This window comes from Bombina bombina, chromosome 2 (assembly GCF_027579735.1).
Source record: "Bombina bombina isolate aBomBom1 chromosome 2, aBomBom1.pri, whole genome shotgun sequence".
Taxonomy (NCBI): Eukaryota; Metazoa; Chordata; class Amphibia; order Anura; family Bombinatoridae; genus Bombina; species Bombina bombina.
This window is the reverse complement of record NC_069500.1, coordinates 1,229,825,442-1,229,844,966: the sequence shown is the minus strand read 5'-3', so window position 1 is coordinate 1,229,844,966 and position 19,525 is coordinate 1,229,825,442. Positions and strand designations below refer to the sequence as shown.

The window sequence follows — 19,525 nt, the reverse complement described above, 5'->3', positions numbered from 1 at the left end:
TCACAACCTTTAAAGGGCCATGACACCCAAATGTTGAAACACTTGAAAGTGATGCAGCATAGCTGTAAAAAGCGGACTAGAAAATATCACCTGAACATCTCTATGTAAAAAAAGAAAGATATTTTACCTCAAAATGTCCTAAGTATTCAAACCCCATTGCAAAAGACTTTAAGCAGTAAATCAGTATGTCTGTCCCAGGACAGGCAAGGGAGTGAGCTTCGTGCACACTCATTTCCCTATTCAGTTTAAGGAAGTTTACTATGAAATCTCATGAGATCACAGTAAGAGTTCATGACCTCAGCACTGCTGATGCTGATTGGCTGCTGTTCTTTTCTTCATTTTTTTTTTACCTGCAGCTGGACAGTAACTGAATTATAACTTTTTACAAAGAACTTATTCTGGTGAGCTGAGGAAATTTTAAGGCAAAATATCTTCCTTTGTTCAGATGTTCAGGTGATATTTTCCTGTCAGCTTTTTACAGTTATACTGCATCAGTTTCAAGTGACATAGCATATGAGTATTGTGTCCCTTCAAATTTGCGAGAAAATACAGTGAGATCTGTGGGGCAGAATTGTTTAGATAATTACGATTGGATTTGAGAGACACGCCCATGTTCAGTCCATTTTATGATAAAACAGCTACAATTTGTATTTTGTACTTTTAAGTTCAAATGTCTGTGTGTTTTTTGCACATTCAGTGTACTTAAATTACAATTTACGCGGTGCATATTTAACATGATTTATTCCTGTGTAATTTACATACAAATTTTACATATTTGGTGAACTATATTGTTACGATTTTTGAAGCACCTTAACAATACAATTTTTTTTAGTATGTTTGTGAGAATTGTTTAGTTATTCAATTCTTATGATTTTTATATTACGATTTTAATTTTCCACTTTTGTAATGTATGCATCTCCTTCCCATACGAAAATGCAGTGTACGCCCCTTAGCGAGATACAAGCCCAGAGACCGTTAGATAATCAGGCCCTTAGAAACATATCTATACTGGTGGGTCAGTACCAAAGCTAAAGTATATGAAGGCAAGAGTGGGAAGGCAGCCTCTATCTAGGTCTTAGGGACTACAGTCTGTAAAACCTTTCTATAAATGCTGCTTACAGTTGCTGGGGTGTGTGTGGGTAGATTTCATAAAGCAATTGTTTTTTTTTCAAAATATTCAGAATTTATCTGCTAAAACAAGAGTGTTTACTGTCCATGGTCAAAGGTCTTTATAGTTAAAGGTACATAAAACCCAACATTTTTCTTTCATGATTCAGATAAATCAAATTTGTTTCATTGTCTTGGTATCCATTGTTGAAGAAGCAGCAATGCATTAATAGGAGATAGCTTAACACATTAAGTGAACCAATGATAAGAGAAATATATGTGCAGACACCAATCAGCAGCTACTTCCCAGTAGTGTGCTGCTGCTCCTGAGCCTACCCATGTATGCTTTTCAACAAAGGATACCAAAAAAACAAAGCAAATTAGATATCAGCAGTAAATTGGAAAGTTGCTAAAAAATTGTATTTTCTATGTGAACCGTGAAAGTTTAATTTTGACTTTATTGTCCCTTTAAACAGGCAATGGAATATTGAACCCTCTGGGTATACTTATTTAAAATATTACGGATGCAAAGCTGGGATATCTTCCGCTAATATACATATGAAAGTCCTAGGCTCTGTTAGTATCAGCAGCTACTTGTTTTTCATAGTAGCTTACACTGGGGATCTTCTTGGAATTCTAAGATTAAGTCTTTCAAGGTTGTCTGATGTTTAAGATACTTCTTTCTAGAGACCTCTTCACAAATCATGCCTTTAATTTGGTTATATGTGTGGGAAAATAGGGGTTTCCTAAAGAATATAGAATAGATTAGATTAGATGTGTACTCGTCTTTTGTTTTTTTGTGCCTGGTGAAAGAACTGCCTTTTGGGCTGTGCTTCAGGATTTTATTACAAGACCAGAGACTCCTATTTTGCATTACTTTCTTTTACTATTCAGAATGCAGCACATTAAAGAATAACAAGCATCATCAATACAATGATATCAAAACAGAACAGAAAATAAAGAACAACAATAAGTAGCTAAGGTTAGAGCTAACATAACTCCAGGAAAAAAGTGACCAATCAGAGTAGTAGTAGTGACCATAAACAGACCAATACACAGTGAAACCTCTTTCTTTTGTTGCTCATCTCTGAGATAAGTTGTGAAAAAAGTTTCTAAAACTTTTTTTATGACAAGTGTTTATTTTTGTATTTATTTATTTTAGTTAGCCATCGTTTTATTGCATGGTGACTTTGATTTATATGTTATTTTCCTATGTTTCTTCCTTTTTCCATTTTATTTTCATAAGCCTTTTTGAATATACAGATATTAATTCTGATGAATTTAATGGTAATTATGATGATTCAGACTATTTTCCTGTGGCAAAGAAATATAAGAAATTGTCAAAGAAGACAAAAGATGATGAGGATGATATTGAATTTGTTGATTGTTTAGGTAACCCTAGGTTTAAGCCTGACGAGTTACATCATCCTAGGTCCGGAGAATGGTGCCCATCAATTGATATTACCAAATTTATTGATTTTCAGCTTAAAAAAACACTTAAAAAACAGACTCACAATAAAATGAGAGTGGAGTGTCCCCGTGCTTTACTCCCAAAAAATGCTTCGGTTACACCTGAAGTAGACCCCAAAATTTTAAAATGTATTGCCGCACCAGGCTATAAAATTAAAAAAGGCGTTAACAGATCGTGGAAGATCTGTCAGGATAAGTTATTCAATTCTGTGGGCCCTATCACTAAACTTTTCAAAATGTCTAAACAAGCTGTTGCAGAAAATGCTCTTTTAGACCCATTTATTGTCCGAGAATGGGTTCAAAGACTTTTGTGCTTTGTAGGAAACACCAATACTGCGATGTCTTTAGAAAGGCGTCGTAATATATTACATAAAATTGACCCAAAGATTGCAGATTTCGCCTCCAACAACCTTGCTTCAGACAGTAACTGTCTCCTTTTTGGCGATTCCAACCTTAAAGATTTAAATCAACATGTGAACACGTTTTCTAATTTAAACAAGGTTTCTTCTTATCAAGGTCTCAATAATACCAATCTCAAAATCAAAACCAATATAACCAAAATCAATACCAGTTCCAAAGAAACTTTCAAGAACCCTCAACCTCTTCCTGCTTTCCATCTCTAGCCCGACCATGGAATCAAAGAGGTTTCAGAGGCAGAGCAAGGTCAAGACAAGCTCCAGGTAAATATGTTATTTCCTTTCCATGTTCTTTCTTTCCCAGACAGAACTGGTGGTGGAATCGCATTGTTTGCTCAAAATTGGGCTTCAATTACTGCGGATCCCTGAGTTCTGCAAACAGTCTCAGGTATTCACATAGACTTTATTTCCCTTCCAGTTCAAATAAAGCCTCCTCATCCCATTCAATTTTATCAAGAGGACAAGATTCTGGTCCAAAAATAAATCTCTACCCTTTTTTCCAAAAAAAGCAATTCTCCCCGTACCTCAGCCTATCTATTTAAGCAACTTATTTCTGGTAAAAAAGAAAAACTATCAGTTCAGACCCGTTATAAATTTAAAATCCCTAAATGCTTATGTTGCATACCACCATTTCAAAATGGAAGGTATTCATTTGCTGAGAGAATGTTTAAGAGAAAACGATTGGTTGGTTCGTCTAGACCTTAGAGACGCCAACTTAACTGTTCCCATAGCCCAAGACCATTGGAAATTTTTTACGTTCCGGTGGGAAGATCAATTTTGGAATTTCACCTGCCTTCCTTTCGGTCTGTCCTCTGCCCCTTGGATTTTCACCAAATTACTCAAACCTGTGGTGGCTTGGTTGAGATTTTGGGGTGTTCGTCTAATAATTTATTTGGACGACATCCTAATCTTGGGCCAGAGTTTTCTCTCGTTTCAGAATCATTTGTCTTCCACAATTATTTTATTGGAATCCCTAGGTTTTATTGTGAACAAACAGAAATCGATCCTTTCTCCGACCAGATCTTTGGTTTTCTTGGGTTTTCAGATAGATATGGTTCTTTCTACCTTGAGTCCCCTTCAAACAAGGTGAAGAACATCAAGAAAGAAATTTCCAATACTTTATCCAAAGATTCAGTTCCTATCAGAACTATAGCCAGAATAGTAGGTTTACTATCATCCTCTACTCAGGCTATATTTCTTGTCCCTTTACATTATTGTGACTTCAGAGATTAAAGATTCTTCATCTGTGGAAAGGTTTTTCTTATTCTCATATCTCCAGAAGCCAAAGAAGAACTTTCTTGATGGCTTTCTCATTTAGAAGCCTGGAATGGGAGAGCCATTTTCGGCAAGACTCTCGATTTTATCATAGAATCCGACGCCAGTCTTTCAGGCTGGGGAGCTTGTTGAGGTCCCTTCATTACTGGTGGGAAATGGACTCTGGAAGAGAAATGTTTTCATATCAATTGTTTGGAATTATTGGCTGGCTCGTTTGCAGTCAAGAGTTTTGCAAGTTCTCCAGTTTCTATTTTCCTACGAATGGACAATATCTCTGCAGAGCAGTATCTCAATCGTTTGGGAGGCACCAAACCCAGGGATCTCTCCAATATTACCAAAGATTTTATTCATCTTTGTTTGGACAGGAATATCTTGGTCAAGGCAGAATATATTCCAGGTCAATCAAATTAAGCAGCGGATTGGGGATCTCGTCATCTGACGGATTTCAGCGACTGGAAATTGGACAGGAACCTTTTTCTCTCTTTCCAATCTCTCAGGGGTCCATTTTGTTTGAATCTTTTTGCATCCAGGACCAATTATCAGATCTTTCCTTATTTCTGCTGGCGTCCAGACCTGGAGGCAGCGGCCATAGATGCCTTCCTTCATCCTTGGCCTTTCCAGGGAGTTTACACTTTTCCTCCCTTATTGATGATTCCGAGGACAATTTCCACTGTTGGCAGGGATCTTCTATCTTTAACGATTTTGACCCCCCCCCCTTTGGCCGACTCAGTCATGGTATCCCTTCCTATTGGAGATGTCTATCAATCTTCCAATTCTGTTTCCTCTTCTTCCCCATCTTCTCACGGATCCGGAAGGCAGTTGTCACAATCTGATTCTCCAGGGCTCTCTTCTCCTGGTGGCATGGACGATCTCAAGGGACCATGGACTCACCGAGGCCTTTTAAATGGAGCTAAGTCCAAAATTCAAGAGTCTTGGGCCCCAGGTACTCGTAGATGCTACTTCGCCGGCTGATCTAAATGGACTAGCTGGTGCTTGCGTAGAAACTTGGATCCCTTTTCTTCAGATCTGACTGATATCAATTACCTGTCTCATCTTTTCGATTCAAGTCTAGATTATACAACCATCAACGTTCATCGTTCGGCTATTTCTGCCAAACACAATTTGATTAATAATCTGTCGGTAAACACTGTTTAGTTTGTAGGGTGCTTAAGGCCATTAGATTAAAACGTCCTCCGGTCCCTAAACATGAGTTTTTCTGGGATGTGCATCTAATTTTTTTCTCTTTTTAAGTCTTGGCCCGATAATGTTTCTTTGTCCATAAAACAACTTTCGACTAAGCACGCTACTCTTCTTTGTTTAATATCTTTATGAAGAGTTTCTGATGTTAAAGCCTTAGATTGGAATTCTAAACATTTTCTCCAGAGGGAGTTATCTTTTTTTCTGACCCGTAGAACTAAGACTCTTTCTACTTCTATTTTCTACCCCTATCTTCCTTCTGAACCTTTTCTATGTGTGGTTGAATGTTTGAAATCTTATGAATCAAGAACTTTGCCTTTCAGAAAACCTTCTGATAACCAACTTCAGCTCATTAAAGTCTGCTTCTCTCCAACAGAATGCTGCAGATTGGCCTTCGGACTCTATTTTTAAACAGTTTTATTTCAGACCCATTCAACATCTTAATTGCTTTAAACTTGCAAAATAGGAGTCTCAGGTCTTGTAATAAAATTCCGATTATTCTAGTTTGTGAAGGTATAATCTAGATTTTATTAAAGACACAGAGACGAGTATTTTCCCAACTCAAATGTTTTTTTTACCCACCCTTTTATGGTTATATATTAGTAATGAATTTAGTTTTGACAGTTTCCAACTGAACGGAATCCTTTTCTCATCTCCAGATTTCTTCCTTCTTCACAAGAGGACTGTCTTTCCTCAAGTAGATCCCAGACAAGAATTTATTCTTCAAGCAAGTTTTTCTTTTCCAAGATGTTCTCCAATCGGATCTTCAGTTTCTTATTCACATGTTTTATACTATGTTGTTTGGGACTGTTTGGACTTTTTATTGTTCTTTCAAGTTCCTCCATTGTGAGCATCAGACAAGAAAGAGGAGGCTTGGCTGCGTATTGGTCTGTTTATGGTCACTACTCCTACTCTGATTGGTCACTTTTTTTTAGATCTAACCTTAGCTACTTATTGTTCTTTATTTTCTGTTCTGTTTTAATATCATTTTATTGACAATGCTTGTTATTCTTTAAAGTGCTGCATTCTGAGTAGTAAAAATAAGTAATGCAAAATATTCGTCTCTGTGTCTTTAATAAAATCTAGATTATACCTTCACAAATTAGGATAATCAGAATTTTGTAGCTTTGATATCTGACTCTAATATTTCCAGCCTCACATTTTATTGATAAAACATGATGATGATTAAAAAAAAAAGCAGCTGATGATTGTGTTACTAACAGAATCTTACTTCAATAATTTGTGTTTTTGGTGTAACTTAATTAAACCACACATCTTTAATTGCATAAAATTCCCATGCGATCTGATCTTCTAATGTTATCATCAAAATGTCTTCAGCATTCTTTCCAAAACTAAAACTGGGTGTAAAATAACTAAGTCTTATGCTGAAGCTTATGCTACACAGCTTAATACAACTAATATGACCCACATTAAAGGGATTAAAGCACTGATTTTCAAACCTGTCCTCAGGCCTCCATAACAAGCCCCATTTTGAGGTTATCTGAACTGGAGCACAGGTGAAATAATTAGCTGATTAGTAAACATGGTTATTTTACCTGCTCTCATCAAAGGTAATCCTAAAAACCTGGCCTGCTGGAGAGGCTTGAGGACAGGTTTGAAAACTAGTGGATTAAAGGGACACAAGATAAAACTTTAATGATTTTGGTAGAGCACACAGCTTTAAAGGGAGTCTAATCCAAAATGTTTACTGTTTAAAAAGAGATAATTCCTTTATTACCCATTCCCCAGTTTTGCATAACCAACACTGTTATATTAACCCCTTGAGTGCCAACGACGGCTCTGAGCCGTCGCAGAGTTTCCCACTCAGGTGCTAACGACGGCACAGAGCCGTCGCTAGCACTTTCCCACCCTGAGGGAGATCTGGGGGCTCCCCCCCACTCCTACCCCAGCGATCGGGCCTGTATAGTGACAGGCAATGCCGGGGCTTCACGTTATGCATGGTGACGTCACATGCAATAATGTGATGACGTCACCGCGCAACTTTATTTAAACTTAACAATGTTAAGTATAGGAAAATGGGGCATGCTGCTTAGAAGCCTGTATCTCAGCTACAGACCCCCCAAGACCCATCGTTGGAAAGGTAATCGCCTAACCTTTCCAACAGTGTAAGTCTTGGGGATCTGGAAAAAGAAGGAAAAAAAGTTAAAAAAAAAAAAAAATCCATTTGAACAGCTTAGCACCCAGGTGGGAAAGTGCTTAGCACTCAAAGGGTTAAAGGGACACTGAACCCATTTTTTTTTTTTCGTGATTCAGCTAGAGCATACAATTTTAAGCAACTTTCTAATTTAATACTATTTTTACATTTTCTTCATTCACTTGGTATCTTTATTGGAAAAGCAAGAATGTAAGTTTAGATGCTGGCCCATTTTTGGTGAACAACTTGGGTTGTTCTTGCTGATTGGTAGATAAATTCACCCACCAATAAATAATTGCTGTTCAGAGTACTAAACCAAAAATTGGCTGGCTCCTTAGCTTAGATGCCTTCTTTTTCAAATAACAATAGCAAGAGAACAAAGAAAAATTGATAATAGAAGTAAATTAGAAAGTTGCTTAAAATTGCATGCTCTATCTGAATTACGAAAAAACTAATTTGGGTTCAGTGTCCCTTTAATACACTTTTTACCTCTGTGATTACATTGTATCTAAACCTCTGCAGACTGCCCCCTTATCTCAGTCTTACAGACTTGTAGTTTAGCCAAATACTGCTGACTCATGAATAACTCCATGGGAGTAAGCGCAATGTTATCTATATTGCACACATGAACTAGAAGTGTCTTTCTATGAAAAGCTATACAAATGTACTGAGATAAGATGTGCTCTGTGGTGGCTTAGAGACAAGAATAAATTTAGAAGTTTAAAGGTTATAAAGTAAATTAATATAACAATGTTGGTTGTGCAAAGCTGGGGAATGGGTAGTAAAGGTATTATCTTTTTAAAAATGATTTTTTTTTGGAGTAGACTGTCCCTTTAAGAAACTTTCCAATTTACTTCCAATATCAAATTGTGCGCAGTTTTTCTATATGTACAGTTAATGAGGCACCGGTTGTTACTACGTGCAAGAGTTCAAATTATATACATATAGGAGTCTGTGATTGGCTGATGGCTGTCATATCAGGCAAATTGAAGCACATTTTGAAATCTGTCAGAAAAAAAAAATCTATTGCTCATTTAAGTGTTATTGCGTTGTCTTCTTATTATGCACTTGTTGATTATGTAATTCCACTGTATGTAATCAAAGTGCAGGGAAATCTTGTGTACAATGTAATTGTTGTAATGTAATAACCATTTAGCAATCCCTGCAAAACAACAATGGGCTAGATTATATTGCAGTTGTAAACATTACTGCCTGGAAGTAACAACAAAAGTCTACATAGATTTCTTCTTACTTCTACTAGTGAATAAAGTTTCAGTTGCAAAAGAAAACAAGAAAGAGTGAAAAATACTAATTTTTTTGTAATGTACCGTGCAGCTGGGAGCTCGGAAACAATACTACCAAATTGATAAAAACAAAATTTTTGCTTACCTGATAAATTTCTTTCTTTCTGGATATGGAGAGTCCACAATGTCATTCCAATTACTAGTGGGAATATCACTCCTGGTCAGCAGGAGGAGGCGCAAAGCTGTTAAGTGTCACTCCCCTACCCATAATCCCCAGTCATTTGACCGAAGGGAAATGGAAAAAGGAATAACAGAAAGGTGTAGAGAGGTGTCTGAGGTTCAGTCAAAAATAGCTGTCTTAATTAAGGGTGGGGTTGTGGACTCTCCATATCCGGAAACAAAGAAATTTATCAGGTAAGCATACATTTTGTTTTCTTTCCTAAGATATGGAGAGTCCACAACGTCATTCCAATTACTAGTGGGAACCAATACCCAAGCTAGAGGGCACGGAATGAATAGGGAGGGAGAACAAGACAGGCAGACCTAAACAGAAGGCACCACTGCTTGAAGAACCTTTCTCCCAAAAGAGGCCTCAGCCGAGGCAAAAGTATAAAATTTGGAAAAAGTATGCAGAGAGGACCAAGTTGCAGCCTTGCAAATCTGTTCCACAGAAGCTTCATTTTTGAAAGCCCAAGAAGAGGAGACAGCCCTAGTAGAATGAGCTGTAAGAGGAAACAGCCCTAGTGGAATGAGCTGTAATTCACTCAGGAGGCTGCTGACCAGCAGTCTCATAAGCAAAATGAATTATACTTCTCAATCAGAGGGAAAGAGAAGTAGCAGTAGCCTTCTGACCCTTACGCTTTCCAGAGAAACAAACAAACAGGGCAGAAGACTGGCAAAAATCCTTAGTCGCCTGAAGGTATAGTTTTTTATCACATCCAAGTTGTGCAATAGACGTTACTTATGAGAAGAAGGATTAGGACAGAGAGAAGGAACAACAATTTCCTGATTAATATTTCTATCCGAAACCACTTTCAGAAGAAAACCCAATTTAGTACGAAGAACCGCCTTATCGGCATGAAAGATAAGGTAAGGCGAATCCCACTGCATGGCCCAGAGTTCCGAAACTCTCCGAGCAGAAGTGATAGGCATAAGAAACAAAACCTTCCAGGCCAACAACTTAATATCTATAGAATGCATAGGCACAAATGGAGCCTTCTGCAAAACTTTAAGAACAAGGTTAAGGCTCCAAGGAGGAGCAACATTTTTAAACACAGGCCTGATTCTGACCAGGGCCTGACAAAAAGATTGAACATCTGGCACATCTGCCAGATGCTTATGTAAAAGAATAGATAAAGCACAAATCTGACCTTTCAGAGAACTGACTGACAAACCCTTTCCCAGATCTTTCTGGAGAAAGGACAGAATCCTAGGAATCCTGACTCTACTCCAAGAGTAGCCTTTGTAGTAACACCAATAAAGGTATTTACGCCATACCTTATGGTAAATTTGACGAGCAACAGGCTTGCGAGCCTATAGCATAGTCTCAATGACAGATTCAGAAAACCCACGCTTAGCCAGAACTAAGAATTTAATCTTCAAGCAGTCAGTTTCACAGAAACGAGATTTGGATGGAGGAATGGACCCTGAGTTAGAAGGTCCTTCCTCAGAGGAAACCTCTAAGGTGGCAGAGATGACATCTTCACTAGGTCTGCATATCAGATCCTGCGAGGTGATGCAGGAGCTATAAGAATTACCGATGCTCTCTCCTGTTTGATACGAGCAATGACTCATGGAAGGAGTGCAAACGGAGGAAACAGATATGCTAGACCGAAATCCCAAGGAACCGCCAGAGCATCTATCAGAGCGGCCTGATGATCTCTTGACCTTGAACTGTACCTTGGAAGCTTGTTGTTCTGCCGAGACGCTATCAGATCAAACTCAGGCACCCCCCCACTTGAGGGTTAACCTGGAGAACACCTCCGGATGGAGAGCCCATTCCCCGGGATGAAATGTCTGTCTGCTTAGGAAATCTGCTTCCTAGTTGTCCACTCCTGGAATGTGGATGGCAGATAGACAATTGTGAGCTTCCACCCACTGAATAATCCGTGCCACCTCCATCATGGCTAAGGAACTCCGAGTTCCTCTCTGGTGGTTGATGTAAGCCACTGAGGTGACATTGTCCGATTGGAACCTGATAAACCGGGCTAAAGACAATTGAGGCCAAGCCATCAGGCATTATAAATTGCTCTCAACTGCAAGATGTTTATAGGGAAAGCAGACTCCTCCCGAGTCCATAGTATCTGCGCCTTTTACAAGTCCGAGACTGCTCCACAGCCTAGCAGACTGGCATCCGTGGTCACAATCACCCAGGAAGGTCTCCGGAAGCATGTGCCCTGAGACAGATGGTCCAGAGAAAGCCACCACGTGAGAGAGTCTCTTGTCGACTGGTCTAGATATATCCTCTGAGACAGATCCGAATGGTCTCCATTCCATTGTCTGAGCATAAGTTGTTTCCCTTACAATATATGCTTATGTCTGCTTCTCATTTGCTCTCACAAAGTCTGTGCTTGCTATAATCTGTAATACAACAAATCTTACTAGTTCTCCTTTTTGCTAACAGCACACACTAATCATCAACTTGATATAGCCTGTTGCTTAAATGGACTGCAATTAACAAACTAACTTTGTCTCTTACTGCTATTTATGAACTACTAATCTAAAGCAGAGATTGTTTATTTCCATTAATCTTCTGGCTGCCCCTCTGTTCAGATAAAGTTTTTACATCTGCCTACAACATTAGTATCAGCTGCTAGCCAGCAATGTTAACCCTTAATTAACCAGCTATTGCTAGCAGTCTTGCCTTCATTCTCAGACTCATACTGCTACTGATATTTAAATCAATCTGCAGTTTCCTCTGGTGTGATCTCTTGTCAATGATTCCACTCTAACAACTACTGCTAACAAACTCTGATATGACAGTTAGAAACATTTTCATAGATAGGGAATCTATTATGGTCCCTAAGAAAACCACCCTTGTAGCTGGAACAAGGGAACTCTTTTCCAGATTCACTTTCCATCCGTGGGAACATAGAAAGGAACATAGAAAAAACAACAAGATCTCTGTATGAGAGTTTACTTGTTGAAAAGATGGCGCCTGAACCAATATGTTGTCCAGGTAGGGCGCCACTGCAATTGCCCGAGACCTGATCACTGTCAAGAAAGCTCCCAGAACCTTTGAGAAAATTCTGGGAGCTGTGGCAAGGCCAAACGGAAGAGCCACAAACGGAAAGTGTTTGTCTAAAAAGGTGAATCTCAGGAACTGGTGATGATCCCTGTGGATGGGAACATGAACATACGCGTCCTTCAGGTCTATGGTCGTCATGAACTGACCCTCCTGAACCAATGGAAGAATGGAACGAATGGTTTCCATTTTGAAGGATGGTACCCTGAGAAACTTGTTGAGACACTTTAGGTCTAAAATGAGTCAAAAAGTTCCCTCTTTTTTGGGAACCATGAACAGATTTTAATAGAATCCTATACCCTGTTCCCTTACTGGAACAAACACTCCCAAGAAGGAGAGGTCCTGAACGCAGTTCAAGGATGCCTCTCTTTTTACCTGGTCTGCAGATAATCTTGAGAGATGGAATCTGCCCCTGGGAGGAAAAGTTTTGAATTCTATTTTGTAACCCTGAGATACTATGTCCACAGCCCAAGGATCTGGGACATCTCATATCCATGCTTGCCAAAACAGGGAAAGTCTGCCCCCCACTTGATCCGATCCCGGACCGGGGGCCGACCCTTCATGCTGACTTAAACTCAGCTGAGGGTTTCTTTGATTGCTTCCCCTTGTTCCAAGACTGATTGGGCTTCCAAGAGGACTTGGGCTGCTCCTGCTTGGAAGAGGGAGAGAAAGACTTTTGACCTTTGAAGTTACAAAAGGAACGAAAATTACTTTGAAGTCCTTTAGGTCTGTTGTTTTTGTCTTGTGGTAGAAAAGACCCTTTTCCACCCGTAATATCAGAAATTATTTCTGCCAGCCCAGGTCCAAACAAGGTCTTACCCTTATAAGGAAGTGCCAGGAGCTTGGACTTGTAACATCAGCTGAACAAGATTTTAGCCACAAAGCCCTGCGGGCTAAGACAGTGAAGCCAGACATCTTGGTTCCCAGTCTGATAACTTGTATGTTAGCTTCAGAAATAAAGGAATTGGCTAGTTTGAGAGCCTTAATCCTCCAACTGAATCTCTACTAAAATTGATTCAGACAAGGCATTGCACCAATAAGATGCCGCACTTGCTGCTGTGGCAATACAAACTGCAGGTTGTCATTGAAGACCTTGATGAACATACATCTTTTTCAAATAAGGCTCCAGTTTTTTGTCCATGGATCCTTAAAAGAGCAGCAATCCTCTATAGGAATCGTAGTTCTCTTAGCCAGAGTAGAAATAGCCCATCCTACTTTAGGCACCGTGTGCCATGAATCTTTAATGGAGTCAGCAACAGGAAACATTTTTTTAAAAAAAGACAGGAGACGGGAAGAAAGGTATACCTGGCTTCTCCCATTCCTGTGAAATAATGTCCGTCACATGGTCTGGAACAGGAAACATTTCCACAGAGGAAGCAACATCATAGTATTTATTAAGTTTACTAGACATCTTAGGGTTGACAATGACAGAAGTATCAGAGTCGTCCAAAGTAGCCAATACTTTCTTTAACAATACATAAAGGTGTTCAAGCATAAATCTAAAGTTTACTTCTTCAGTATCAGATTCAGGAATGTTACTGTCCGAATCTGAGATTTCACCCTCAGAGGCTACCGACATATCCTTCTCATTAGACTTATGAGGGAGGGCAACCTGTGTAGCAGTAGATGGGACAGAAACCTTATTATCCCAGCATAGGAAAAGCAGATAATGCTGCAGTTACCGCAGAAGATACCTGTGCCACAAAATCTGCAGGTAAATAAACTCCTCCAGGAGGCTGAGAGGAACGGCAGGGCACTGTATGTGACGCCATTGAGGCTTGGCACGTTTGAGGAGAAAGCTGTGGCATAGACTGAATAGCATCATCCTGAGAGACATTTAGCTCAGCGGGCAAAATCTTCTTTTAACACTCTATGGTTCTAGCTAAACATGGAGCACAATATTGCATAGGCAAAACAATTTGTGCCTCAAGACATAGTAAGCATCTGTCAACAGAAACAGCTTCCCAATCCATGTCCTACCAGAAAAAAAAATTCCAAATTAATAAAATGACTATTGTCACTTTAATTTTTTTTTTTATATTTTAAAATCAGCTTTATTAAGATGACAAAATAAAATGTACAAAGTACGTTATTATATATGCTGATTAAAATGTTGTTACTTCTACTATAACAATAAATGTAATTATTAAGAACATAAGAAAAAACAAAGACAAAAAGAAAACAAAACAAGAAAAGAATCATTGAACAAAGAATTAAATGCAAAAGATGAAAACCCGTAGGTACTAGAACAGTCTGGAGAGGTACATATATGCCAGAGAAATTACAAATTGTATGTCTTAAGAGCGTTTCATCATAACATATATTGGGAGTTTCCGTGCTCTGAGGTACCCATATTCTTCTAAGTTAATAGTATGATAAAGTTGCTGTCTCCACCGTGTAATTGTGGGAGTTGCTGTATTTTTTCCCAATTACAGGAAATAAGGTATTTTGCACGATTACTAGCCATAAAAACAATATTTAAAAAAAAAAAAAAAACTAGGGAGTTTTGTAGGTACCTTATAAAAATATCCATATTAAGGGATCTGCAGGTAATATAACATCTATGAGTTTTGATGTTTCCTCTGCCACCAAAGACCAAAATAACTTAATTTCATGAGACATATGACCCCTTTCTATCTTGCATCGCCAACATCTGTCACTGCTGGTCTTGTAAATGTTTTTTTATTCAACATGGTGTGAGGTACCATCTATGTAAAATTTTGATGTAAAGCTCTATATATTTACTCAAATTCGACACCATAGATATGTTGGAGAAGATGTGGTTTAAATAGTTTTGTGTTAGTGGTTTATCCAGTTCATTTCTCCATCTATCTATGTAATAAGGACATTGTCCAGGAAGTCCTTGTTGCAGCATTTTATAAATTAGGGACATTGATCTCCGTATAGAGGAACTTGACAAGCATAACTTCTCAAAGTTTGATAACGGTCTGAGTAGATTTAGCTTTTTAGGATGTCTTGCGATATATGATTGGCATTGGTGAAGGAAAAAACAGTTTTTGAATATTTCCCAGCCTTGATCAATTAATTCATTTTGAGTAAGTAAAAGAGTTTCATTGCCCAAGTTGTGCACTAGTAATACTCTTTTAGAAGACTTAACCTGATCTATCATATGTCCCCACCCAGGTTTAAATTCTGAATTATCCATTAGGGGTGTCAGTGGAATCTGGATGATATATGTGGGACTAAGTACCTTATCCCATACTGTATATGTCTCAGTAAGAATTGTATTTTGTTTACTGTCGCCTATTTTTTTTTTCTACGTGTTTTCCAACAGTTAGTACCAAGGTGTGTACTGTCTGTTAAATCATGTTCCAGCTGAACCTAGGCCTTAAGGTCATAATTAGTAAACCAGTCTAGTATTCTTTGTAGGAAAATCGCCTGGCTATAACTAGATAGGTTGGGGACTCCCAAACCTCCCCTCTGTTGTAGCATACACATGTTTTTGTTTATACGTGCTGGATTACGATTCCAAATAAATTAATTAATGCGTTTTTTTAGGTTAAAAAGAAAAGTAGGCGGCAGAGGAATTGACAGTGCCTGTAGTATATATAAAATTCCAGGTAAGGTATTCATTTTGAATATAGCTACCCTGCCAAGTCATGAAGTATTTTTAGATCTCCATGATTATAGGTCTGCTATTATATTTTTTTGGAGAGGTATATAATTTGCCTCAAATATATCCGTTATGGAAGGAGTGAGGTGTATCCCTAAATATTTTAGTGATTTTTCTTGAATCCGAAAGGCACAAATCTGCTTAATTTTCTGTCTTTGTTCTGTATGGATGTTAATTGTTAACATCTCCGATTTAGAGTTATTGACTAAGAAATTAGAGACCCCTTTAAATGTATCCAGTTCTAACATAAGAATTTGAATAGAGACTAATGGATTGGAGGTAAAAATTAGTATGTCATCTACATAAAGGAGGGTTTTATGGATAGTATTCCCAATAGTAATACCCTCTATTGAGGCTTTAGAATTTGCGAATGCCTCTACCATGCATGCAAATAGGAGGTGGGAGAGGGGACAACCCTGTCTATTGCCATTTGTTATTCGAAAAGGTCCTGATAATGTGTTGTTAACCCTAACCTTAGCAGGATTGGAGTATAAAGCAAATATTTTAGAAATATATTCCTGACCCATTTGAAACTGATGGAGAACAGATCTAAGAAAAAGCCAACAAACGCGGTCAAACGGTTTTTCCGCCTCGGTTGATATAATTGCTAACAGGGATTTTGTGTGAGCTGCATGGTTTATAAGATGTAATGCTCTGACAGTGTTATCTTTTGAATCTCTCGTATACATAAAGCCCACTTGATCTCTGCTAATTATGTCTGGCATCATTCCGCTAAGTCTGTTAGCCAAAAGCTTGGCAAATAATTTAACGTCTGTATTTAACTGTGATATTGGCCTAAAAGCTCTCGACTCTATCTGCTTCCTTGCGTGGCTTTGGCAAAATGGTGACATGTGACTCAAGTGCCTCATTGGAGAATGGAGTGGTTTCAGAAATACCATTGAAGAGGTCCAGCAAGTGGGGTAATAGAATATATGGGAATTTATTATAATAATAATTTGTTGGCCCATCTGGCCCTGGGGACTTATTTTGTGGTAGATTTTTGATAACATCTGTTATTTCTTCTAATGTGAATGGGCTATTGAGTTTGTCCTTTTGTTTGTCATCCAGTGTAGGGAGGGAGATATCCACTAGATATTGTTCTATTTTCTGAAATTTAGTAACCCTATTGGCTGAACATTCTGTTAAGGGTTTGTCTGATAAATTGTATAGGGATTCATAGTATTTTCTAATAGCCTCTGCAATTCCCTCTGTGGTATAGTGCGTTTTGTTCTTGTGGTCTTTAATATTGAGGAGAAAAGACTTGTGAGCCTTGCTCTTTAGTTTCCTAGCAAATAAGGAGCTGCATTTATTATCCCCTTCATAATATTGTTGTTGGAGATTTAGTTCCATTTTTTTATTCTCCTTATCTAATATTGAGGCAACAATTTGCCCGCACTTTTCAATTTCTACTGCTATGATCTCATTCGAGGTATCTAATTTGTGTATCTCCTCTAGTTCCTTTAGTTTATTAAGGGAGTTATTAAGATATGTTCTTTGTTGTTTCATCTGGTAAGCTTTAAGGCTTATGAGTTCGCCCCTAATAACGCTCTTGTGTGCATCCCACAGTGTTCTGTGATCGGTCAAAAGTAGTCATGGATCTGTGGGCAAAGTAGTCATGGATTTGTTTTTCAACCTTTTGGGATATGAGAGCATCATCTAGTAGAATATTGTCTAGCCGGCCAGGTATATGAAGGAAGTACTGTATTATCCCACTTTAGTTTATAGGTGAGCATTGAGTGGTCAGACCATGTTCGAGGGTGAATATCAATAGCTAGTACTCTAGTCAAGGCGGTCACATCTAACATAACATAGGCTATGCAGGAGTATCTAGAGTTAAAAACTCTAATTAAGGCAGTTAAACATAAGGCAAAAAAGTTTTGAACCTCTAAACCTCACTGAGGTGCTCCTACCGTAACTCTTCCACAGCAAGAAGCAAATGAAATAACAATAGGTAGCCGAAAATCTCCTTCAGCGATTGTATCGACACAGGAGAATCTGAAGAAAAGTGATGCCGCTCCGTCTCCGACTTTACACAGAGAGCAGGAAGTCACATGATCTTTAGAGAAGGGAAACTGTGCAATACTAAAAGCGCGTTCCTTAGCTCAGTCAGAAAACCGGAGTCTATACAAACCCGGCTAACTGAGAAACTGCCACACGTTAGTGAAAAAAAAGCACAGTGTAAGTACACGATACTTAAGCAGCATGATTCTATCCCAATAAAAGATAAATGCAGTTTGCACACATTAAACATAACGAGCCACATAGGAGGAATATTCCATACATAAATGGAAAATGAACCCCTAGTCTCCCAACTTCAGTGCCTGCACCCTGCTCTTTATTAAGTCCAGCATAATGGATTATATATAAAAATGTCCCAATAATACTGCAGCTATAGTCCTCTGAAGTGCAAGTATTCAGTACCTAGAAGACAAAAAGCACTTACATGCAGTCTAGCTTTCCGGCAGGAAGACAGCTCAAAAGGCATGAAAGGACACATACTCCTTACAGAGACCTGTAGAAAAAAAGAAAGAACAGAGTAGCCAACTCTGGATTTCTATAGCTAGGGCAGCAATATGTTAAGAAACAAAGTAAGTACTACCTCACAACTTCCTAGCTGCTTAAAAGCAACCACTATTTTACTGAAGAGATTGACGTGGACTCAACTAAACCCCAAATCCTTGCTTGCAGGGAAAATTACCCAAAAAAGGAATTCATTGCTTCAGAAACTAAACTTCACCTCCTCCATTGACAGAGGCAAAGAGAATGACTGGTGATTATGGGTAGGGGAGTGATACTTAAAGGGACACTCAATCAAGATTAAACTTTCATTATTCAGATAGAGCATGCGATTTTAAACAACTTTCTAATTTACTTCCATTAACAAAATGTGCACAATCTTTTTATATTTAAACTTTTTAAGTCACCAGCTCCTACTGAGCATGTGCAAGAATAAGTGTGTATGCATTTGTGAATGGCTGATTGCTGTCACATGGTACGTGTATGCATTTATTATTGGCTGATGGCTGTCACATGGTACAGGGGGAGTGGAAAAAGACATAACTTAAAATTGTCAGAAAAAAAATCTACTACTCATTTGAAGCTCAGACTAAGTGCTATTTCATTGTCTTGTTATCTTGCATTTGTTGATTATGCAAATCTACAGTGTTGACTGGTCCTTTAAGAGTTTTGCTGTGGTGCTCTTTGCCTCCTCCTGCTGGCCAGGAGTGATATTCACACTAGTAATTGGAATGACGTTGTGGACTCTCCATATCTTAGGAAAGTAAACATATTTTGTCTTCTCTGAACATTTTTCTTTTTTAACAAAACTAAAATGCACAATTCCATGAACGTCTACTTACAAGCAGTCAATGTAAAGATTACTGATCTTGCAGTGACATTTAGTTCGTATCATCTGCCCACATGGTGGACAATCCCCAGGATGACAAGGCAGACTACAATGATGAGGACATCCAGGTGGCCGGGGCTTGGTACAGCCTTCCTCGCACGCACAACATTCAGGGCCACACTGAAAGTAGACAGATAAGATAGTTAAATGGACAGTCTAGTCAAAATTAAACTTTCATGATTCAGGTAGGGCATGGAATCTAAAACAACTTTCCAATTTACTTTTATCACCAAATTTTCTTGGTATTCTTTGTTGAAAGCTAAACCTAGGTAAACTCATATGCTAATTTCTTAGCCCTTGATGGCCGCCTCTTATCTCAGGGCATTTTGACAGTTTTTCACAGCTAAAGGGCGTTAGTTCATGTTTCTCCCATATAG

The 19,525-nt window shown here is 38.5% G+C and overlaps 1 protein-coding gene across 2 annotated transcripts in view; it reads right to left on the bottom strand.

The window, feature by feature from the left end:
• Nucleotides 1-19,525, bottom strand: part of NFXL1 (nuclear transcription factor, X-box binding like 1) — a 366,986-nt gene that overhangs the window by 138,064 nt on the left and 209,397 nt on the right. For both annotated transcript variants that reach the window (XM_053703989.1, XM_053703990.1), the window contains exon 18: nucleotides 19,102-19,268. In XM_053703989.1, coding sequence (XP_053559964.1) covers nucleotides 19,102-19,268 — 167 coding nt within the window. The remainder of the gene's footprint in view (nucleotides 1-19,101; nucleotides 19,269-19,525) is intronic.